General features: G+C 47.4%; 1 protein-coding gene across 1 annotated transcript in view; it reads right to left on the bottom strand.

The window, feature by feature from the left end:
• Bcar3 (BCAR3 adaptor protein, NSP family member) overlaps positions 1–25,048 on the bottom strand; it is a 110,649-nt gene that overhangs the window by 59,654 nt on the left and 25,947 nt on the right. The window contains exon 3 of the mRNA XM_028881449.2: positions 17,384–17,423. Coding sequence (XP_028737282.1) covers positions 17,384–17,423 — 40 coding nt within the window. The remainder of the gene's footprint in view (positions 1–17,383; positions 17,424–25,048) is intronic.

The raw sequence follows: 25,048 nt of genomic DNA, 5'->3' as shown, positions 1-25,048 counted from the left end.
ATGAGCCAGCCTTGCCAGCCCTCTGTGTGGATCAGTTATTGTTAACTGTCAACTGGACACAATCTAAAAATCACTGGGGGAGAAAGTCGGAATGAGGTTTGGCTACCTCGGGTTGTTCTGAGGTCATGTCTGTGGGGGATTCTCTCTTCCTTTTTAATAGTTTTATTTATTTATTTTTATTTCATGTGCATGAGTGCTCTGCCGGCATGCATGTAGTGCTCATGGCGGTCTGAAGATGGTGTAGGATCCCCGGGAACTGGGTTAAGACTCTTGTGAGCCGAGCCGCCCGCCGTGTGAGTGCTAGGAACGGAACCTGGTCCTCTACCAGGAGCAGCATGCACTCTTTGCAGCTGAGCCATCTCTCCATCCCTGTAGAGATGGTCTTAGTGAAGTGGAAGGCCCAGCCCGCTGTGGACAGTCCAGCTCCTTGGGTTTGGGTCCTGTGTTGTTAAGAGAGAAAATGAGCATCATTCTCTCTCTCTCCCCTTGATGTGATGGGACCAGCTGCCTTGGTTTCCCGGAAATAATGGCCTATCATTGTAAGCCAAATAAAACCTTTCTCTCCTTTTAGGCAAGGGGGTTTAATCTCAACAGGAACGAAACGAAGGCAGAACTGGTTCTCACTTTAACTCCAACAATCATCTTGGTCCCTGTGTCTGCAAACAACCCCGGGAACCCAAACTGGATAGAGGCGAGGTGAGGCAGAATACATTAACTCCCCACTCACACCACCTTGGTTCTGCTCAGGTCTGGGCTTCTTCTATACAGACTGTGAGGACACAGAGGGGAGGAGAGTCCACACAGGGTGGATTCGGCCAAGCGCACAGACCCCTCGCCTAACCCAGCCACCTGGGCCTGGGAAAAACCAGAGTCCAGATGGAGCCCGGGGCACAGGAAGCAGTCCATCAGCTCCGCTGCTGCTTCTGCACAGAAAGCTCTTTGGAGAGGGTGAATGGAGGCTTTATGTAGCAAGTTCTCATCCACAAGCTAATAAATATGTGGAATGGCCTCTCGGACCAGGTTCCTGCAGCCTGGACACTGAGGTCATTCAAGAAACAATTAGATGCCATCTGGAGAGAGCTGGGGAATTGCCTCCGAGGGCCGAACAGCTATGTTCTCATTCCCAGGGTCTGACACATCCTTATCTCATTCACAGAGAGGAGGGGATGGAGGCCGGCCAGCTCATCCACACTGCGGGCACGGAGAGAGCTGAGCAAGCGCTTGGGCAGCTGATAAAAATGGGAGGATCAGGAGTCCGTGCATTTCCAGCTTTCCCAAGCAAATCCATCCCCTAAATGAATTTATCCTTCGCCGCACTTTTACTCCCAGAAGAGCATCTTTGCGGTGAATCGGGCCTTGGCTCAACTAAATTTGGGCTTTCATAGTTTTAATATAAAGTAATTACAGAACAGCAACTGTTTCTGGCCCAGCTCTTTATAGTATATAGTGATTAATGATTGGGTTATGTTCAACATTAGTAGTTACAGAGGGTTCACAGCTTACCCCTTTGTAAGGAACGGACCCATGGCTCGGAGCCCCTATTTTCTGTATACATTCTCATTTTTTCTTATTTTTAAATAAAAATGTAATATCTTCTCTATATTGATGATCAGTCTTTAACTATAAATGCAACTGTTCTGTAAGGCTGAGTTGGGATGGTGGTGATGGACTTAGGTAAACAGCAAAGAAGGGCTACTTGAATTGCTCGTATTTCTACAGCTCTGAAATGTCAGGGTACCCTCTAGTCCTGGGAGACCTTCCAAGGGGTCCAAGAGCCCAAAACTTCTTTTCATAGTAATACTGAGACCTTCTTTGCCTGTAACACTGGGGCCAACAGCCACAGTGACGGGGCCAAAGTTCTGCTGAGTGAGATGCAGGCTCCTTGAGAGGATGCAAGGCAGAGCCAACAGCTTCACTGATCCAGCAGGCTCCGCTCCTGACCATCGCAGGCCCACAGCATGTAAGAATACAGAGGCGGTTCCCACCGAAGAAAGTGGAGAGGACACTATGAGAACTACTCAATTTATCGGGCCTCGGCTCAGAGTGTATGGGCAGTCTATAGCCTCACTTGGTCGATACACCCAGGCGCAGTGGCTGCAAGCACAATTTGGCCTGCATCACCTTCTGATGAGCCCTTCTATCATGGAACAGCATTTTCTATCCACAAAAGATGATCTAACAAACTACAGTTATTCTCACTTGAGTATTTATAATAATAATAATTATTATTATTTTATTTTAAAGATATTTATAAAAATATTTGTTTATTTATTATGTATACAGTGTTCTGTCAGCACGTGTGCCTGCAGGCCAAAGAGGGCACCAGATCTCGTTAGAGAAGGTTGTGAGCCACCATGTGGTTGCTGGGAATTGAACTCAGGACCTGAGTTCTGAGCCATCTCTCCAGCTCCTCACCTGAGTATTTAATTGGAAGACACTTTCTGGGTGTGGGTGGGGTGGGGATGAACGAAGTGGGCTGTTTCTTCAAGGAAAACAACCGATAGCATTTGTTACCAAAACAAAGATTTGAGCCGTCCAGTGAAAACGAATTTTGAAGGACTTACAGTCACCACCAAGAAGTTCACAGCTTGTCCACATTTTAACAACTTTTCTGGGAAGATTAGTGATGACATCAACTAGTGTGTTTTGACAGGATCTAATGAGATATGTAAATGCTAGAAAGCTCTACCTGACTCCATGAACCAATAGTCTTCAAATATCCAGTGCACAACAGCGCCACTCACTCAAACAGCAGACAGACAGATGGATCGTAAAGGGACAGAGCTCACCAATAAGGCCTCACTTCAGAGTCTACACTACAGCCAACCTCCTAGGTGAGGCAGCCTCCAAGGTCTAGACTGGCATCCGAGGACATCTGTAATTATCTTAAACAGTTACTCACTAAAGGGTTTCTGTCCTTTTGAACCGTGTAGCCATGTGAGACTGGTTTCTTCAGCACCCAACCAGAACAACCTCATACACTGGTGGCCACAGAGAACAGCTGCATGACAGAGATGTGCAAAGACATAACACAATGCCATTCTTACCACGAAACATGTTTTGTCTTGAAAAATGACTATCTTTTCACAAAAATATGCACTTCATCTTCATGCATAATAGGCTTATTGTTCATTTTAAATGAATACACTAAATGAACACAAAATGACATGAAATAAAATAAATATTTTTTTAAAAAAAAATCCCCCGCTGTTGGCTGGGGAGCTGCCTCAGAGGTTGATCCTAGAACTCACGTAGAAGTTCACTATACCTGGTAGCCTGTCTGTAATCCCTGGAGCAGGTTCACCAGTCAGGCTAGCCAAAATGGTCCACCAAGAGACCCTGCCTCAACATACAAGGAGAAGAGAAATCTAGGAAAGCATTCATCATTAACCTTGAGCCTCCACAAGTTCACACAGACGCGCGCGCGCGCGCGCGCACACACACACACACACACACACATAAAACATACACACACACACTAGCAGAGAAGTGTACCCCACACACGTGGACATGCATACACACACACACACACACACACACATAAAACATACACACACACACACACAAATAATTTCTCCATTTTAATCTCCAACACAATGAATATAGTTATAACTCATAAAACTAAAGAATCTTTTAAAGGATTCTCAATAATTTTTAGCAGTGTGAAGTCTTGAGACCAGAGTTTAGGAATATTTTTCCCAATATATTTACGCTGTTGTTTTAGATAATTCAGATCAACCCACAAGTTTTCAGTCTATTTATGGAGTGAAGGGAGTGTTTTAATTTTATACATAAGTATTATAAAACACTACTACAGAAAAATATGTAAACTGAGAGAAATGTGAAAAGCAAAAAGCAAAACAAAACAGAAAAATCCCTTTAATTGCCAGGAGGATTTATTTTGATCCATTTGTTACTTAAGCTTAGCCATTCTGCCCTTGGCTTGTTATCTTTCTTTTTTTAAAGACCTATTTTTATTTATGCATATGTGTGTCTGTGTGAGTGTGTGTGGGTATCCACGGAGATCAGAAGAGGGCATCAGAGTCCCTGGAACTGGAGTTACAGGCAGCTGTGAGCTATCTGATGTGAGTTCTGGGGACAGAACCCAGGAACTCCGGAAGAACAACAAGTCATCTTAACCACTGGTCCATGTCTCCAGCCCCTGGGTTTTTATCTGATCAGAAATTCTTGGGGAAATGTACCCCAATTCTCCTCAGTTGTTGACTCGTCCCATATTTCTCCTGACCCCTCTCTCCCACCTCATAACCAATCCCCCAGGAAACTTAGCTCTACCTTCATATTACCCATCCAATTCCTTCTTTCCCACCTCCCCTGATATCTAGCGGGTCCAAACTCCCATCCTGGTCACCTGAACACTCGCATGGCCTCCCAACCGCCCTCCTCCTCTGTGCCCTTCCCCTTTTGTCCACTAGCAATGAGGACTCCAAAGTGGACCCCAGACAGCTTCCAGTCTCATTCTGTACAAATTCTAGTCCTTCCTGACATGCAGGGCCTGTCCAACCTGCCCACTCACTGTCACCCTCGCCTCTCAGCAGTGACTCCAAAAGCGCTGACCCCACCGCTCTCTACAGAAAAGGCATGCTCTGACTTCGCGGGGATCCTAGCTGCTCCATTTTCCCCTTACACGCCTTGCTGACGGCCCCTCCACTGTGAAGGCGAGTTCTCGGTGAGGCCCGAGCTCCTTTACCCAAAATCTCCCAGCCCCGTCCCTGGTGAGCCTTCTCCCCCTTAACACAGAACACAGTCTAACTGACGGCGTTGTCTTTCTTATTATCATCCCCTCCTGCCACCCCCAGAACAGAAGACCCAGGACTTTATTCACTGTTGTATCCTTAGCCCTGAGAACAGTGGCTCACAGTAGTAGATGATACATACCATATACATACCGTGAAGTGACTTTTGTCCTCACTGCAAAGCTGTTTTAAACAAGAGATGATTGGAAAAGCCCAGATGTCACTAGGGCATTTTCTTATATAGAAAGTCAGGTTGGGTACGTGTTATCGGAAATACTTGAATGCTTCAGATTCACATATATATACACACACATGGAACATGGACACATATACACATACCCAAATATGTACGGAGAGGAAAAAGGAGAGGGAGAGAGAGAACTTGGGAGTGCAATCAAAGTCTAAACACGAAATTAATTTATGTTCTAAATATACTTACTATGTATGGACTGAAGCTAATTTATGCAGTATTCTAGTAATTTCGTTCATGAAACAAAGCTGTATGGTATGTTAGCTCCTAGTTGGGGTTTCAAGCTGATGCTCAAAAGTTATAGGTGATGGAGCATGTTGGATTTCAGATAGATTTGGGAAACTTACCTGTCCCAAAAGAAGATGGGCTCTTGTATTTAACACTGAACGCAACCATGTGTTTAACACAGAATGAAATATAACTAACAAAGCAGGTCACAAAGAATTCTCTGATGATATATTATTTTGGTGACAAATAAATAAAACTCCATCTGAAAACCCAGTCTTGGTCTCTCAACAATGTGACGATCTTTTCAGAATTCCCAAGAACACTGTTCCCTCAGCTTTCCTCATTCAAGGACTTTGAGAGTAACCAGGGCTTTCCTGAGTACCTGCTACCTCTCCTGCTTCCATCAGCCTGAGCATAAACACTGTCCACAAGGGTGGAGTCTTCCCTAACAGTCTTCAGAGTCCTGATAGCTGTTTTCTGCCTCGCTAAGACAAGCATCCTACCTGACGAAGTGTCGGTTTTATTCACAATGTAAATGCAAGTCCTTCGGAGGAAACTTTAATGTGGGTAAAACCTTAGGCCAACCCCAACAGTCTCCCCCCAAACAATGCCAGACAATAATAACAAAAGGCCTTTAGAACATCACATTGCCTTACATGAAGCCAACACAAGCACCCTGCTTCTTTATGTATTCTAAACACAGCCCTCCCTTTTGAAGTTGAGCTATAGAGTGCTATGATGTTGCATTCATACTAAAAGTATTCAGAAACAAAAACAGCCAAATGCTGCACTGTTGTAACATGTAGTGACCACTAGAGGGCAGAGTTTAACAGCAAACAACTCCAGGGCTGAAATCCTGGCCTCTATTGTATCTAAGTGCCCTGATATTGCGAGAATAAGATCTCTTAAGCAGACAGATCTAAGTCACAGAAGATGCCGAAACTCCATCTCTAAAAACTTGGGATACCTCTTTCTAAATATGTGAGTAATTAGGGAAATAAGCGACTCCAGTTTCCATCTTGTACAGCAGGTTTTCAAGGCAGACCAAGGCTACATTTAGGAACCTCTCGAGGGTCTTAAAACAGACACACCGATGAAATTCTGAAAATTTCTTACAGATGTAAGCTGTACTTGCATTGAGAAACATAAAGATCTTCGGAGTGTTGGGATTAGGGGTACACACCTATAATCCCAGCGTGTGAGAAACTGAGGCAGAAGGATGAGGGATTCAGGTAGCCTCGGGCTGCCTGGGAAGACCCTGTTTCAGTCTTCACGCAGACGCCCCGTCTTCAGCTGCATGTCACTCAGGTGCCAGCTGTTTATTAAGATGACAAGCGGAGTCCCTGGCCTCAGAGCTGGGTTGTCTAAAGTGCACAACATTGAAGGATGAGTCCCAGAGGGTGATCCCAAAGTGACCTCATGGTGGCTTTCAGGAGCTGGGGGAGGTCTAAGGCATGAAGTCAGAGTCAGGGGGGAGCCCTGTGCACAGGGAGCTGGAGCAGCGGCTGCTACCATGTGTTTGTGGGGTACCAATCACACCCCAGGTTCTGTACTAAGAACTCGCCATGTATGAACTCATTAACTCTCGGATTCCTCCACTGACTGTGGAGACAATCTGGCTCCTGAGGATTTCCAGTGAGTGCCCAAGAATCGGCGCTGATGATACACCGGCGTGGCATGTGTCTGTTTGCCAGCATCGCCCTGACCAGTCAGCACAAACTCTGTGGCTTTAGAAGAAGCTGGGTGTGGTGGTGGATGCTTGTAATTCCAACACCCAGGAGCTGAAGGGCAAAGATCTCTGCAAGTCCGAGGCTAGCCTCAGCTACGTACTGAGTTCAAAGCCAGCCTTGAGTACACAGCAAAATCCTGCTTTAAAAAAAAAAAAGTATTCTTTCAGTCACAGCAGTCAGTAAATCCCAAGTAAAATGGAGGAAGAAACCATCTTCTTGATCATGGTCTACCCCTACCAGGGAAGCACTCCATTGTGTGTGTGTGTGTGTGTGTGTAAGATTTATTTATTTATTATGTATACAGTGTTCTGCCTGCAGGTCAGAAGAGGGCACCAGATCTCATTACAGATGGTTGTGAGCCACCATGTGGTTGCTGGGAAATGAACTCGGGACCTCTGGAAGAGCAGTCAGTGCTCTTAACCGCTGAGCCGTCTCTCCAGCCTCCACTGTGTTTTTGAGACAGGGATTCTCCCTGAACCTGGAGCTCACTGACTTGGTTAGGCTGGCTGGCCAGTGAGGCTTCAAACACCAGGATGTCCCCACACATCTCTTTATCATGACGGAGCTGACCAGCAAAGTGATGCCGCTCGAAGCCGGTATGTCTACGCCACGAGACGCCTCCCAAAGCTGCGTGGTGTTGCAAGGGTATTGCGTTTGTGATGGTGTGAGGTCACAGGCCTTGCCCAAGGACTGGCAGCTGGGTCATAAGGCAAGATAAGGGTGATGTCAGCGATACAGAGTTGCGCAATGGTAATGGCAGCATGAGCTGACAGAACTTTCTGTTGGAGGCCTGCAAGACATCATCAGAGAGGAGGAAGAGGGAGAGAGAGGGAACAAGCCATCCACCGTGGAGGGGGGAAAGGGTGTCAGCAAGCCTTCCCGTGAAGGGTTCTCCTAGGCTCTGCTGCCACACCATGGCAGCACAAAAGCGGTAATTCATAATATAGGCCTGGCTGTGCCCCCCATACAATTTCATAACTATACACTGGCATGTGAATTTTGTATAATTTTTATCCACTCTTCTTAAATGAAGAAATAAAGACATTTAAATGGTAACATCCATGTTTTGCCAATGAAAACCAGGGGACGGGCCAGATACGGCCCTGCGTGGGAGCTTCCTCGCCACCAGCTTTAAACCTATCCCCAAATGCTCGTGGGTTGATTTCTCACGGTGGTAGCAAGGTTTCCATGTGGGACTCGCTTCCTTCTCAAGAGGCTGCCTGGCCTCTGGCACGATCCCAGGCCTCGAGTGAATATGAGCTGCCCTCAGCTTCCTCTCCCTCACCTGCTCCATTCAAGCCCTGCCAGGATCTGTTGGCTGGCTTCATAAACTGGCGTCTAATTCTCCCCCGAAACGGCCTCCAGCAACAGCTGGCCTTGCCCTGTCCACCGCCACTCTCTTAGGTAAGTACACTTCCTGTCACTTCCCCTCACCTGGTCCCTCTCGACTAGCATTGTGACTCTGCAGTAAAGGCTGAGAAAACACCTGCTGAAGGAGCCTCCATGGTGAAAACAAATCTCTAAGGGCCGCCTCCACCTGCTGGTGGGGGGGTGTGGGGAGGGGGTCTGTCCCTACTGAATCAGCCCATCTCACACAGGAAACTCACCCTCCTCCCGAGGTGGCAGTCCCCAGAGGCGAAAAGGGGATTTTCACTTCCCTTCTGTTCAAAAGCCAGGCTTATTAGGTCTAATTTGCATCCAGTGAGCGTTTCCCTTTTTAGTGCAATTCTGTGAGCTTTGACAAATGACCGGTTGGGTGATTATTTCCACAATCAAAGACTTCTTCCCCCTGACATTTCCCCCAAAGTTCCCTTTTAAAGATGCCCTCCCTCATCCCTTGTCAACCATGAACCCGTTTTCTGTCACCACGGATGCAGTTCCAGCTGGCAGACTTTGAAAGACAAAAAAAGGTTTGCTTTTTGAAAATTATGGACACGTATGTGTCTGTGCGTGTCTGTGCGTGTGTGTGCGTGTGTGTGTGTGTGTGTGTGTGTGTGTGTGTGTGTGTGTGTGTATGTGTCTGCGTGTGTGCGTGTGAGCACAGGCGCCCGTGGAGGACCGCATGTATCAGATCCTCTGAAGGAAGCTGGAGTTACAGGCGGTTATGGACCACCCAACATGGGTGCTGGGACTAGAGAACCCCTCTAAGAAGCTATGCATGCCCTTCATTTCTGAGCCATCTCTCCAGCCCTGCTGGAAGCCTTTGAGACCATCTTTCCACGAAGCATACGGCACTTTCCGTACACCAATGGCTTTGTGTGTCCATTTCTTTCTCTAGCTGAAGAGTGGGCCATTGTATGGGTTACAACTGAAGCAGACATTCAGGTTGTTTTCAGGTTTTGTCAATGGTGAATAATGTCAAATAACGTCATATATAAGCATGTACACAGAGACTTTCCTATGGACATACGTTCTTGTTATAAGTTTTAACCTTTTTTTAATTTTTTTAAAGGGGCTCTATTTCTGTAAACCTGAAGGATACGATTCTGCTGGATGAGGGACTGTTTTCTAGCCTATTCATCTGTCTTCCGACCCGGCTGCTACAATCTTCTAAACCGTAGTAACACTCAACTTCCTAAGAATAGCAACAGAGCATGCGTTGGGGGCAGAGTGGGCGGCGTTGAACGCCGGCCCAGAGTGGGCCTGGGCTGTTTCCCATTCGCCGCTGGCACCCATTCGATCTGGTCCCACGGGGACAAGGCGGGCTCTGTGGATGTGCACACTCAGGCAAAAACCTGCCGCGCCAGCCTGTTGGGCCATTATCTGGTTCGTATAACTTGTTAAAGTCTCACGGAATGTACAGCACGCCATTGTTTCTGTAAGTCCCTTTCATGACTCTGTGAGCTGGCTAATTCAGAGCAGACCCGCCTGTTTTCCTGCTACAAGAAAAGACTTCCCTCAAAGACAGCTATTTAGCCGTGACCATGGCTGCAGCCACATTGAGCACAAAAGGGGAGCGGAGGCCCTCCTGCCCCCTCTTCTACGGAGGCCTCCCACAGCCACACCGCTTATTCTTGGTGCTGGAATTCGCATAATTATTTCTCTTTTCATCTGCTGGGTGACCTAAGGTATCCCAAGCCAACTGTGGGAAATGGCCTCGCAGAGATCTGAGCCCCTGGCAGACTAACGTCTACAGACTTATTAGACCCTCTGGGAACAAGCATTAACCCCACAAAGGATGGCTTTCTAAGCCTCTTAGGACTCCTCTAGGCTCCAGAGGAGGAAGTGGAGGGCTCTGGTCCCCATTCAGCACACCAGCTCCAGGGTGGTGACCTTTCTTCTAACCTGCAAAGCAGGCTTAGAGACTGCAAGTTTTATTAATGCTCACAAGTGGGCCACAAGAAGCCACCAGGGCTGATGACTAGGAACCCAGCCAGGAACAAAGGCCGCATCCCCTCCTGACACTTCCTTTATGCGATCTCTGGAGAGCAGGCCTTTGTCTACTGGCCACACTGTGCTGCCCACATCCCACCCACCGGAGGACATTTGCCTCTCCACTCCTAACTTGAAAATGCAGGCAGCCCACGCTTCCTGATGCACCAGGCAGGGCTTATCTTTCTTAAAAGCAATTTATTTCAAGATGGAAAACCTATAGTAAACATTTTTTTTCTTTTTTATTTTATGTGTGTTGGTGTTTTGCCTACATGTAGATCTGTATAAGGGTGCCGGGTAAACTAGAATCTGAATTCTAGACAGTTGTGAGCTGCCATGTGGGTGCTGGAAATTGAACCTAGGTCCTTTGGAAGAGCAGCCAGTGCTCTTAACCTCTGAGCCATCTCTCCAGGCCACATTTTTTCCCCCTAGGAGAAAATCACCTAGCCATGATGCCCTTGCCAATCGCATCCCTCCTCAACTTTAAAACATGCCCAGGAAATAGACTTTCACTAAAGTAACACCTGTGTGAAGAAGCCAGCGAGCATCCGTGGCATGAGGAAGATGAGCTGACATCTACAGCTCAGGGAACATCTTGGAAGAGAGGACGGAAGTTTGTTAGGAGCCGGAGGACCAGGACGGCTGCTGTGAGATTGTCTCCTGGAGATGACAGGAACACTAGTCCAGGATAATTCCTCAACATAGATGCCTAAACGCGACCCAAGCAGTGATAACAGCAACAGACATGAGAATGAGCAAGCGGAGAAAGGGAGAATCAGCCTCTCCCAGGGATGAGCCCCCTGATTGGTTAGCCAATACCAAGTGGTCAGCCCGAAACCATGTACACACAGGCCATGCTAAACAAACCCAGCAGGCTGTATTTATAGATTTATGCCTGTGCGTGTGTGTCTAGCAATAACAATCACAAAGAAGCCATCCGTTTAAGAGGGAGTTGGGGGAGGGGTGGGGAGGTTGGGAAGAGACTAGGAAAGGAAGTGATGTAATTCTATACCAATTAAAATTTGATTATAAAAAGGAAGATGAACTGAAGAGACAGGAAATAATAGTCGCCTATGGAATTTAGTGAAAGGAGGAGATGGGCAACTGTTGAAGCTTCACCACGTAGGCCCGGAAACAGTGCAAAGATCGACAAAAAAGTGAAAGTAAAAGCAAGTTTATAAAGGGGTCACAGAAGTGAGACATGGGGCCCTGGTGTGGCTTAGCCAGCGAGGGTGATTGCTGCCAAGCCCCACAGCCTGAGTTCCATCCTCCCGTAAGGGTAGGAGGAGAAAACCGACTCCAGCAACTTACCTGCTCTTCCCACACGCGTGCGCACACACGAAGTAAATAGATAGACCGGAACTCTAGGGCTGGCAGGAATGGCTTTTTAAAAAGTGCGGCATAATGGGTCATAAAGCAAACATAGGGGTAGATCTCCGTTCTTCAGAAGGAACAGAACCAGTAAGGGATCACTGTCCGTCACGGCCTTGGCCCTAGTGTCTGAGATACAACTTTGAAATGCTTCCTGGGGTCCAAACAGCATGGCAACTTAATAATCACGAGGGCCAGCCCAGTTGGCAGGTGCTGTCTGTAACACAGGCTCTCAGGAGGCTGAGGCAAGGGGATTACAGACTCCGAGCTAGCCAGCCCAGGCTCCATAGTGAGTTTGTGGCTAGCCTCAGCTACTTAATCTGCCTCAAACAACAACGAAAACAAACCACAGTGACAATGTAAGAACTCCTACCACTTGGTGTGTGTGTGTGGGGGGGGTGTCTTTCTCTTTGTCTCTGGTCCCTAAAATGTTAAAATTAGAAGAACAAAAACCCTTCCCAATCTTCTAGTGATGAGGAAGACAGAACCCACAGAGAAAGTGCTAAGTTCCAGGGCACCCTGGGTCTGTTGTTGCTGTTGTTTTTAACTTTTATTGACTCTTTGTGGATTACACATCATGCATTCTGAACCCACTTATCTCCCTGTCCCCTCTGGTCCACCCTCTGCCCTTGCAACCTCCTGCCCAAACCCAAACCAAATTTAAAAGAAAAACCAAAATCCAAACCAAACAAAACAAAGCAGAAATAGGAGAATCCTGTCATGGAAGCTGTGGTGTGGACCCATGAGTCACACAGTTTACCTTTAGTCCATTCATCTTCACTTGCAAGTGTTCACTGCCTGGAGTCACTGGTCTGGCTTGAGGCCTCTGGTCTCTGCCACACCACCGATAATGGGTTCTCACTGGGGCTCCTCTTGGACACCCTGTTGTTGTCCTGTGTCGTGGAGAACCTGCCGCTTTGGATCTGTAGGTTCGTCCCCTTCACATGCTCCAACAGTTCATTGGTTCGGTGGATATTGGGGTGGACCATCAAGGTCACACTGTTAACTAAAACTCGGGTGTGGACCAAACGCCCCACGGGACACGGGACTCAGCTTCCGTCGGAAGGGCAACACACTGAACTACTACCAATGATTTTAGTATCAAATTTCCTAAGCAATCACCTGACATGTCTAAGAAACTGGACACAGAGTAAATATGTCTTGATAGGCCTGCGCATATGACAAGACCAGGCAGGAAGGAGGTGGACACAAAAATCTACCACAGCTATGCTCAGGGCAAACCACCTCTAACTTCTGACCTCTAACCACGCTGCTTACTTCTTAAAAAAAAAAAAAAAAAAGTTGGTTTTATCTAGCATCAGGTATGCCAGATATGCGGAGGAAAATTCCAGAACAGTTCAGTTCTAAGCCAGTCAGTAACTACACAGTAGGCAGCAACAGGGAGGTGGCCAGGTAGCACGGAGCCGTCCCCATTCCGGTCTCACTGACATGTAGTGAGAAGCAGTTATATCTGACTACAGAAAAGGCTCTGGGATTACATAAAACAGCTCAAGTCCGACCTTCAAGATGACAGCCTTCTGAGGGCGTAGGAGGGGGGAAAAAAAACTGTGAGGGGAGAATTCATGAACCGAGGACAGTAGAAAAAGAAGAAAACAGACCCAATACTCTCCAAAGGCAGATGAAAGACAAAAATCCGTAAGGAAGGCGATGCCAGCGCCACCCTCCTCTCCGCCGTAGGGTGGGGGGCTACTTCAGATCTGCTATTAATTCTCCTGTCCCATCCATACCTCAAATGCAACCTTTAGGGTCTAGGTAGGAGGTTCGGCAGGAGGTCAGCCCCGGGGACAAAGTGAAAGAACGCATCAACCACCCCGGGGCTTCTCAGCCTGGTGATTTCCTTCCATTCCATATGCAAAGAGCTTAGGTAACTAAGCAACGGGCCCTTCAGTGCCACATTAATGTGCTGTGAATACAAACCCTCAGGTGTGAGGACGGAGAACTCAAACTGGGCAGAGCCGAGGTCCCGATCCTCTCTCCTCCGGCACTGTCTTGCCCGACACTGCAGTCCAGGCTATGGGGACAGCCTCAGGGCCTTGTTTCCCTCAGGCCTGGGAGGCGAAGGGCAGGTCCACCACTGGGAAGGGAGGGAGACTCTGTCTCGCCACAGTTGGGTGCTTCTGTTCAGACGGGGCTTGGCCACAGAGCAGACCACTCCTGTTCTAGGGCAACCTTAAACCCTTAAGCATCTGACCTCTCGACTCTAGCTCATTAGGCCAATGGTGACCCTGCCGGAAGGGCCCTTCATGCCACAACAGACTTAATGGAGAATTTTTTTTTCTTGATGCCCCAAAGACTTGAATGCACCAGGAGGTCGTAGGGAAGAAACAGCTCGAAGTCTAGGGGCTAGACTGCCCCTCCCTTAACCCCTGCCTCTCCTCTGCCTTGATCTCTCCTCAGCCATCCCAGGCACCAGTGACCCTGACTCGGTCTTTCTGACACCATCTGCCTGGCTCTGAGGGACAGTTCCATCAGAGGTGCTGTGATGGGCAGAACTCACCCAAGAAGACTGACAGGTAGGGTCCTTGGGACGTGGTGCTCAGAAGCCTCTCCTGATGTTATTTTGGAGCGTTCTGAACCATTGAGGCCATGAAATATTCCACACTGGCCCAACCCTCTTCCAGCCTTTGCTTTAGACTGGTGGATCTCAACCTGTCGGTTGAGACCCCTTGGGGAGCCAATGACCCTTTCACAGGGATTGCCTAAGACCATCAGAAAACACGGATATTTACGTTACAGTTCATAACAGTAGCAAAATTACAGTTATGAAGTAGCAGCGAGAATAACTTTATGGTTGGGGGGTCACCACAACATGAGGAACTGCATTAAAGGGTCCCAGTGTTAGGAAGGTTGAGAACCACTGTAGAGCAAGGACGAAGCAAAGAAATAAAAGCTGAGGCCTGGAGAGATGGCTCAGTGATCAAGAGCAACGGTTGTTCTTCTAGAGGACCCATGTTTGGTTCCCACCACCCACATGGTGGCTCAAACCATCTATACCACCTGTCCCAGGGGATCCGATGCTCTCTTCGGGCCTCCTTGGGACACAGACAGACAGACAGACAGACAGACACACACACACACACACACACACACACACACACACGGGTGGGGGTGGGGGAGGGAAAAAACAACTTTGTTCTACAGTCAAGAAGGATGCGGCCACAGTTTAAAGCTCTGACCGGTTTCAGATCAGGGAAGGGAGAAAACGCATACCACAGAAGAGCAGAACCACCCATCCCCTCCCCCACAAACAATCCCTTGAAAATAAGACTCTCCAAGACTCCAAAGGGCCGCTCTATCTCTCAGCCTTGCCATTGGCAGGAGAAGGTGGGGAAAGCCGGGGTAGACGGAAGACAATGAAATTCACTACACCACTTCGACATGGTCTACACAGTTCAACTCACCACGGCTGACACTCACGAATGAGTCGCAATAACCCAGATAACACAATAGTCCTTCCCTTATCCCGAGGGATATATTTCAGGACCCTCAGTGGATGACTGAAATCACAGGTCATATCACAGTCTACGGATGCCACACTACGTTTTATCCTATGTGCCCTGCAGGCTGCCACGTGGAAACAGTCAACGTTTAACGCCCTGGCACCGCTGCCTTCACATCCCTCGCCTGTGCTTTGGAACCCGTAAGTAAATTGAGAGTTACCTGAACACAAGCCCTGCAATTCAGTGACAGCCAGTCTACTACTGTGTGACGGACGGACGGACGGACGGACGGACGGACGGAACGGCAGCATATACAGTGCGGACACACCGAAAGGATGAGCAGGACCCAGCAAGATTTCAAGATGCTACTTGGAAACACGCACAACTTAAAACCTATGAGCTGCTTACTTCTGGAATTTCTGATTTAGTATTTTTGAATCATGGTTGCTTGTAGGCAGGTAAAACCACAGAGAAGTGAGGGCTGCTGTACTAAAACAGACCGCTCTAACATGGCCCATCTTTAGCAGATTCGTCAAGGGATTCTTGTAAAAGAGGTTTCGAGTTTTGTCAAAGGAGGAAATGAGTTGCTGGAGCAAGGGTCAGGGCTACACTTGGTGAATACAGAGGGTCTGAGCCTCTGGCGGGAGACAGCCAGCCTCTGAACCGTGGAACCGAGTGACTTTTAAAGAGTGACCTGCATCGTTGTAGTGCACTCTGTCCCCTTGCTATCTCGAGTCAAAACACACCCCGTGTGGGTACTATCAACGCCCGGCGGTGGCGGCGCACGACCCGGGTGGAAACAGATGTGGTGCGGCAGGAGGGGTGCAGACACAGTGACTAGAGGCGGTGTGGTGACCCTGCTGGCTTTGGCTCACACACGTGCCACAGTCCCAAAGCTCACATGTTATTCAGGATTAAGAAAGGGGAAGAAGGCCCATGGTGGTGGCGCCCGCCTCTAATCCCAGCACTCAGGAGGCAGAAGAAGGAGGATCTCTATGAGTTCAAGGCCAGCCTGGTCTACAGAGCAAGTTCCAGGACAGCCAGGGCTACACAGAGAAACCACCCACCAGAAAGAGAGAGAGAGAGTGAGTGAGTGAGAGAGAGAGGGAGGGAGGGAGGGAGAGGGAGGAGAGAGAGAGGGGGAGAGAGAGAGAGAGAGAGAGAGAGAGAGGGAGAGGGAGAGGGAGAGGGAGAGAGAGAGAGAGAGGGAGAGGGAGAGGGAGAGGGAGAGGGAGAGAATGAAAGGGGAAGAAATAATCCCTTCCTCCATCACCACTGCTCCACACGACCAGGCAATTTGACTGGAACTTTCTCCACCTCCCATCTGCCCTCTGGTCAGAAAGGAGGGAATATCGGAACTACACGAGCAGCAGGTTTATATGCTCTCAATACAGAGTGAAGAAGACAGGCCATGGGTCCTCAGGAGATCAGACAACCTAACTCCTGCCCTGATCCCAACAGCAAGAGCCTCTGTCACAAATCCACGTGGGACCGATCATGCCTCTGCTCTGTAGGAAGGGGGGAAAAGGGACAGACAGACAGTCTGGAAGGACTGGGCAGCCAGACAGCACTGACTGGGAGCCCCACTGAGGGGCAGTGTTACTGCCTGGCCCCAAGTTAGTTCCTGAGGAGAGAGGGGGCTGTTGCGACAGAAAAGACCAGAAACTCTAAAACCCCAGGGCCTTCATCCTCCCACCCAAGATAAAGCTTGGTCCACAATGCCTCTCTACGCCCTGCCCAAATCCTCCAAATCTGAAAACTAAGAGATAAAAAAAAAAAAAGAATCCACTCAACAACAGAACAGAATGACTTCACTCGGTGGCAAAATGTGATGTGGACACACAAAATCCTCTGCTAGCTGTTTATCCAGTGTGAATATTATATGAGTGCCACAGTAATGAGGATGATTACATGGTGCTGACTCCAGACCTCTTTGGAGGTATTACTGAGTGTAAGCCAGAATATAAAACAGAAACGAAAACAAACCCGTGACTCCGAATTTTAAGACATTGGGGAGAGACCAAAGACTCTCAGAGAACAAGAGAGACCCTTCCCAAGCTTACCAAAGGCTCATGAGAACCACTTTTCCTCGGGTTGTCTCGGGTGGTGTGGCCAGCTCTCTACATAAGCCAGCCTGCAGGCAGCATTTGGCAGGGTGTTAGAGCGGGAAGTCTGTTACCCACAGTCATAACTACATGCTAAGCTCTGCTTTCCTACCTTCACATATTCCAGAGTTGGGTCCAGAAGATATGGATCCCTGAAAGGAGAACAGAGGGAAAGATATGAGACAATCGGAACAATGCACATTGATGCTGAGTGAAAAACATCCAACATTATTTCCTCTCTTCATTTAAGTCAGTGAGCTGCCCCCAATTCCCAGGTGGTATGCCCATCACACAAGGAAGTCAGGATGAAACCAGATTCTTCTCATGAGAGAGCAGCCATGAGCTTAGTCCAGATGTGTCATCCTTTCCAGGCAAATCCAGGTCTCAGGAAGCTACAGTGTTTTGTATGTGGTGACTCTAAGTGCACACAAACATTTAAAAGTAGCCTCAAGTGTGAAAGCAGAGCCCCAAAGGAGCAGGGGGGGGGGCAGCATCGGATGCTCAAACATGCAGCCCTTTCCAGCATTGAGGACCCCTACCACAGCAGACCACTGTGCTGCCCCGCTTGGACAGTAAGAAAACGGAGGTTCTGGCAGGCAGGCAGCTGGCCAGCCCCTGGGTCCTCATGCACAGCTCTCCTTCTCAAGAACATCTTTCTCTTCTTCTTATCACTAATCGTTCCCACCCACTTGTGTAAACCTGAGTGACTCGGCCGCTTTATCTTTTAGTGCCCTAGTACGTCACTCGATCTAATGTCCACTTTGTGTCTGCCAAAACCCTCCATAAGGGCTGAGCAGATATCAGAAGTAGACGGCAAGGGTGGTGCTGGGGAGGATGGGGAGATACAGGAGAAGAAAGGGGAGACACCAGATCTAGTCCGTTCTGAGCTCGTGTGGTTTTAGTGAGACGTACAATGTGAAAAGGATAACTGCTTCACAGACTTCAGGTTCAACAGAGCAACACGTTTGGACAGATGGGAGATCACTTAGGAAGGACCGGAAGGCTCTGCGGTCTGCAAGGCCAGTCTCTGAAGAGCAGACAGGTTTCTTAGCAGAGACAAAAAGACCGCCCTAGGAACGCAGGGAAACCCACGGGCAGCTGCTGACTTGGGAGCGAGTCCACCCCTGAGGCGCAGGACATGAATGATCCTCCCACTGCTGCGGACACAGTGTTCCATCCTACAGGTTGAGGATGTGATGATGATGTGATTCTGCTGTGACGATGGATCCTACTCCTCACGCTGCTGTGACTGTTCAGAGCATGTGGCACAGAGACAGGCTGGTGGTCAAGGGCTGCTGGACAGGCAAATAGGTTCCGACAAATAGGATCCTTTGTGGGATCAAAGGATCCACGCAGGGCCTAAGCTTTCAGTAACAGGGTATGTTCCCACTGAAGACAGGTGTGAACCCAAACCTCTCCAAGCTTTCAGCGGAGGAACACAGTCTGCGGAGGGGGCGGGGCAGGGGGCTCTTGCCAGGCATCTGGAGTCTACCTGCTGTGACATCACTACCTCCTTCTGCAGGTGGCTGAGAAGTCAGGGCCAGACTCACTCTGGAAAGTGTCATGCTCTGGAGTGCGGTCATGTCATCAAGCCTTGCTTCCACGGGAACGCCCTGCCAGTGACCAGGACTGTCAGCAGCCTTTTGCCTGCACTCCCCCATTTAAGTTCTTAAAACTTGGGGTTCACTCACTTGACGTCTGGAGCTTACAGGCCCAGTGGCCCGACTCTGGGAGTTGGTAACTACAATGCTAACTTCCATCCTCTCCATCTTTCTAGTCCATGTACATTTTAAAACTTACTTCATACACACACATGCTCTAACGCATGGATTAAAACACAAAAAACAGTATGTCCTGTTGAGATGAATGGCTTTCAAACTTTTTAGTATTTATTAATTATTGATATTAGAAATTAAAACTGAGAAACTTCAAAATATCTCATGAAATTGAGAAAACTCATCCAGGACAGCCAGGGCTGTGTAGAGAGACTCTGTCTCAAAAAAAAAAAAAAAAAAGGAAGAGAGAGAGAGAGAGAGAAAGGAAGAAAGAAAAGAGAAAGTCCGTCATAGGGCTGGTGAGCTAGGGGGATGTTGTAAAGGGAAAGGTGCTTGTAGCACAGGCCTAAAGACCTGAGACGTGAGTTCAAGGCCAGGAACCCATAAAAAGGTGAAAGGACGGAACTGACTCTACAGAGCTGACCTCTGACCTCTGCATGTGCACTGTGGTGTGCATACACACACGCCATAATAAAATAAATGCAAATGTAAAAGCTACTCTATCTACATTAAAAATAGGCATGTTTACACGGTAAAGACTTAGTGAGGATGACATCATTTAGTGTTGTGGATCTTTTCATGGGCTTTGTAGGATTCAGCTGAATTCGAGTCTACTGCATTCCATGGATGATGTGATATGTGCTGTTTTAAATGAAGGGAGAAGAGCCAGACAGACAGATATGTAAGCAGCCAAGGGAAGGCCACTTTAACAGACCCCCAAGAAATTACAGATATTACAATTACATAATTACAGTTACAGATAGTATAATTACAGATATCTGCTCTGATACCCAAAGTCAGGCAGCTGAAGCCGGAGGGTGACCATAGTTCATAGCCAGCATGGGCACCTTAGTGAGGCCCTATCTTAGAAAATACAACAAAATCAAAACCTGTCGGTGAGTGGTAGGTACCACTACAGCTTTTCTCCTCCTCTTGGCGTTTTAGATAGTCTCACTTTGCATCCCAGGCAGGCCTTGAACTCATGACAGGCTAGCTAGTGGTATTTTTGTATGGGTTAGGTGTAAGTATGGAACCAAAAATTTAGTGTCTTACTCTCATGCTTTGAGTATCCTTTATCTAGTATGTGTGATTCTGTGACCAATAACTGTGGGAAGCACTGGCTAACGAATTTTGAAGATCTCCCAAATCTTGACTCAAATATTCCAGCAAAACCACCACCACCAACACACACACACACACACACAACATTTGTTTGTTACCATCACCACTGACCTCACTGGGGAAGTTATTAAGTACCAGGGACTGTCAGTTTCATAGTGAAAGATCCAAGTTTTCAAAACTCCTAATTTTCACTCAAAGATTAAGTTCCTGTTTTTGTTTCTTTCTCCCCTCCACCACCCCCATGATTGGCAACGAACGGTATCAAATATTTTCCTTGGGTGTCATTCATTTTCAGGAAAGTATCTGTCAAATACCAAGGCCATAATGTCATGATTTGTGACTTCAACTTTTTTTAAGCAGTGCTGTGACAATGGAATGTTTTAGGCCCCAAGTCTCGATTTCATAATTTTGCTTAGAATTTTGTCTGGAATCTTTGCCCTTCTTACCTCCTTGGCTGCAATATGCCCTTACCCTTGAAAGCTACGGCACATCTCTCTCTTTCTAGAAGTATGTGTGTGAACATTCACCTCACTCGCCCAGTCAGGTCTCAGGCTAAACCTCAAACTCTATTGGAAGGGGCTGTCTGTGTAACCAGCGTGTCTGGGTGGTGTGTGGGGCCTCAGGGACCGCTGAGGCTCCGCTGGCTGCAGTAAGCACCACCCCCCTGAGAAAAAGAGCCCCTCACATGCTACACACTTCCTGCCTCAGAAGTATGAAAAGGCTATTTAAGACCTGAGGTCTAGAGGCTGGGGTGATGGCCACACTTCTCTTCCAGAGGACAGTTTTCCAGCACCTACATGGGGCAGCTCACAACCACCTGTACCTTTGGCTTCAGGGGACTTGACAACCTTTTCTGGCCCCCAAGGGCACTGTACACAATGAGGCATGCACGTGTGTGTGTGTGTGTGTGTGTGTGTGTGTGTGTGTGTATGTGTGTGTGCGTGAATAAATATTTTTTAAAAGAATGAGACCTAGTAATAAAATTGATAAAGTTTTAACTTTCTCATCAGACATTTTAAAATAAAAGCAGTCTCGTGTAACTATTACAGCACAGAGCTAAGGACTACAGTGAGCTCTGTCCTGAGATATCAACCATTTCCTCTACCATGGTCACTGTGAATGTCGTCACAGAGAGGAAAGGTCAGTGGCATCCGAGTACCATTATGAAAGTGGACTAGCTATTATAGAAGCTCTCCCAGCTCAAGATCACACTTCAAGAACTTTCATTCCAAAAGGAGTGTGTGTGTGTGTGTGTGTGTGTGTGTGTGTGTGTGTGTGTGTACACTCATGCACACACATATGCACATATCAGCCAAGTGCTCAAAATTTAGATTTCTCTGCTCTAACACCAGGCCTACAGATAATAAAACTGGACTGTATCTGGGATTCATAGTAAATGAAGGGATTTTTTTTTTCTGCTCTCCCCTTGAAAATAAAGAAAGAAGTTAAAGTAACTATATGAGATGATGATGTGTCATTTTGCCTGATTATAGTAACCTTTTAACTATCTGTATGTATCCCATCATAACATACGGCATACCTTAGATGGCTGTTTTAAAAGTACCATCAGGACTCTGGAGACCCCACTCCCATGGTGCCCGTCAGTCTCCCTCAGCTCTCACTGGGCAGCAGTGCACAGACACGTCTTCCTTCTGTCCTTCAAACCCTGCTGCTACTAAGCGATCTAACACAGCTCCAGCATTTCCACGTCACCTTCGATTTCTTCTCACTCTACCTTACAGAACCCTCATCATCTATGACACACGTCACACACCACCTTCAGCGTGCAATGGAGCCTGTCAACGTCTCTACAACCTGTTAAAGGCAGACATCATGGAAAGGAGTATCATGATGGCCAAGGCCGAAGCCATCAACAAGTCCTGGATGGAGCCAAGTACAGCTTCATGGGCTTAGCAGAACGTCCTAAGTGAGAGGTCTTCTGTGCTTCTCACACTGCAGTAACAAGCTGGCATTTAATCAGGCACCAAAAACACCTCAAACACCTTTAAAAATACAACTGTTGTGTGGTTAACACCATGCACAGTGATGCTTGTTCTTAGGAGACAAAATTCATCTATTCAAGGTTTATTTTTATTTTATGTGTATGAATGTTTGCCTGCATGTATGTATGCACACCATGTGTATGCAGTGCCCATGGAGGTCAGAAGAGGGCACTAGATCCACTGGAATTGGAGTTGCAGATGGTTGTGAGCCACCATGTGGGTGCTAGGATTGAACCTGGGTCCTCTGGAAGAACAGTAAGTGTTTTTAACCACTGAGCCACCTCTCCGGCCCACTAAATTAATCTATTTAATATAAATTTCTTTCTTTTCTCTCTCTTCCTTACTTTTTTCCTGCCATTTCTATTTTTATGGTGTTGGGAACTGAACTCAAGATTGGGTTTACTAAGCAAGAGCTCACACCAGTGCACTATGATGCACTCCACATCACCTCCTTCTAAAGCTTCGCTATTCAATGTGGTTGTCACTAGTCCCAGTGACCATTTAAAGTTGAGTAAAATGGCCAAGTGCTCAATGCCTTGTGTGGTCAATAGCTCTCATCCTACACATCCTAATTACAGATCGTTTCTGCCACCACATATCTCGGCCTCACTGCAGAGAGTCCCAAAGGCTCTTCCTTAATGACCAAGGCTTCAAGTGGAGGAGACAAAGAAAAGGAAAAGCCAAGCATTTTCCCATGAGATAGCTAAACAGCTTGGAGGTTTCCTCTCATCTCTAACGCATCAGTGAGCACTTGCTTTAATTTCCTCCACACCAGTGACTAAAATTCCTAATTCCTAATAGAATCTCCAGTGTCTCAGGGGCAGAGCTAAGGATCAACTATTTGGAAGCCCCAAATTACTTAAGGAACCCCATCTTCCTCTCCTTCCTGAGAAAGGCAGTCATTATTCTGGCCAAGGCTGCTCTTCCCCAGGCAGGGTTCATCTGAGAACGGGCCCCTTCTGAGTCCTTCCTCCAGGACGCTGGCTCTAGCGGAGCCTGGCCCTAGGCCACCCTAGTCCACAGCACTGCTGTGCGCTGTTCCAAGTGGCCGGTCAAGCTTCCCCCTGCGACATTAAAGAGGCATTCTTACTGAGGCCTACCTGGGGGAGAGCAGAGACTACCCAGCACCTGGGTGACCCCATTTCTTGGGGGACCCTGCAGCTGGCACTGGCTCAGGAGCCACGGGGCATAGCACCTGGTAGAGGGAGTACTGGCGATGTACGCCCTTTCCCAAGGTGTGAGGTTTGAAATGCAGTGAATATCAACACGCATAGCGGGAGACCGGAGCAAAGAACATTCCAGCTCAAAGGGGGGAAAGGGAGGAATTTTATACCCAGATATGGTGGGAAGAGCAGATCTAGATTACAGAAAGTTCCGTCTAAAATAAGAGGCTCCAATCACAGCGCATGACTGTACTTCCTCTTGCGATATGCCAAACAGCTGAGCTGGTCTCAGGAATGCAGTAGCTACATTTTATCTGGATTTCAGTACGAGAACTGAGAGGTCATGATATTGCTACGGCAAAACAACTTACAAGAAGTCAGTAAAGCAGTTTAGTTTTAAACTGAACCAACATCACCCCATCAAAGCCAAAGCAACCCTGATGACCTAGAAAGGCCCTGACGAAGCGCTCCAGCCCAGCCACCATGCTGCTGACACTGTTACTGTGGCTTGACAGCACAGTGATCAGTGGACACATGAAGGAAACCTGTGGTGATAGATTGTGCACCCTCATAAACTTCACCTGAAGATCAGAGAACAGAACAAGCCACTAGATTAAACATAGTGGCCAGGCAGTGGTGGCACACACCTTTAATCCTAGCACTTGAAGGCAGAGGTCCATCTGGATCTCTGTGAGTTCAAAGCCACCCTGGACTGCATGAGATTGATCCAGTCTAAGAGAGAAACAGAGCCAGGCAGGCAGTGGTGAAACACACCTTTAATCCTAGTATTGGGGAATCAGGCACCTTTAATCCCAGCAATAGGAAATAAGTCATATGGTGGGTGGAAAAAGGTATATAAGGCGTGAGGAGACAGGAACTAAGGCTTTTTGGCTGAGGAAGCTCATTCGGCTAGAAGCCTATCAGCTGAGGCTCTTTCAGGCTGAGGAGAGGTGATGGCTGTGGCTTGCTCTGCTTCTTTGATCTTGCAGCTTTCACCCCAATATCTGGTCGGGTATTTTTTTTTTTTTTTATTAAAAGATCATTTAACATTTGAGTTACAGAAACCCAGCAAGGCTAGTTCATGGGACAGACAGCCATGATAACGGATTCCATGCACAAGCTATGAACCGTGAGAACCTGGGCCCAATTTGCCATGTGAACGAAATCTCTCCGTGTCTTGGTTTTGTTGTCTGTAATGTGGGAATAATAATAGCTCCTAGATCATAGGAGTTGTGAATACCAAATAAGGATGACATTAATTTATCAAAATATTTTTAAACAGTGCCTGATACACAAATTTATATATAGTACAAGTCTGAGCAGTGCATCAGATAACATTAATTAGGTTGCCGGTCTTCTCCCCCAAATAGTTCACGTGAAGGATAAAAAAAAAAAAAAAATCTAACCAAATAAAATGAATGGATACAATTTTAACCTGTAATTTTAAAAATGTACTTATATAAATAGATGGTGGGAAAGATGGAAAGTTTATGATCATCAGATTTAGATGATCACATTTACATCATGAAATAGATGAGATCATCAAGGATCTGGAGGGATCCTAGGCCAGACGAAAAGGAGGTAGGAGCTGCTTGTTGGAACATGTCTGGAACACTTACTAATATACTAGAAGTGATAAGACGGTAATAAATGAAATACTGGCTCACTGAGGCCAGCCAGAAAAAATCAGGAGTAGAAGGGGAAGAAGGTCTTG

Source organism: Peromyscus leucopus, chromosome 6, assembly GCF_004664715.2.
Source record: "Peromyscus leucopus breed LL Stock chromosome 6, UCI_PerLeu_2.1, whole genome shotgun sequence".
NCBI classification, from domain to species: domain Eukaryota; kingdom Metazoa; phylum Chordata; class Mammalia; order Rodentia; family Cricetidae; genus Peromyscus; species Peromyscus leucopus.
The sequence above is the reverse complement of the archived record's forward strand: the minus strand, read 5'-3'. Positions and strand labels throughout refer to the sequence as shown.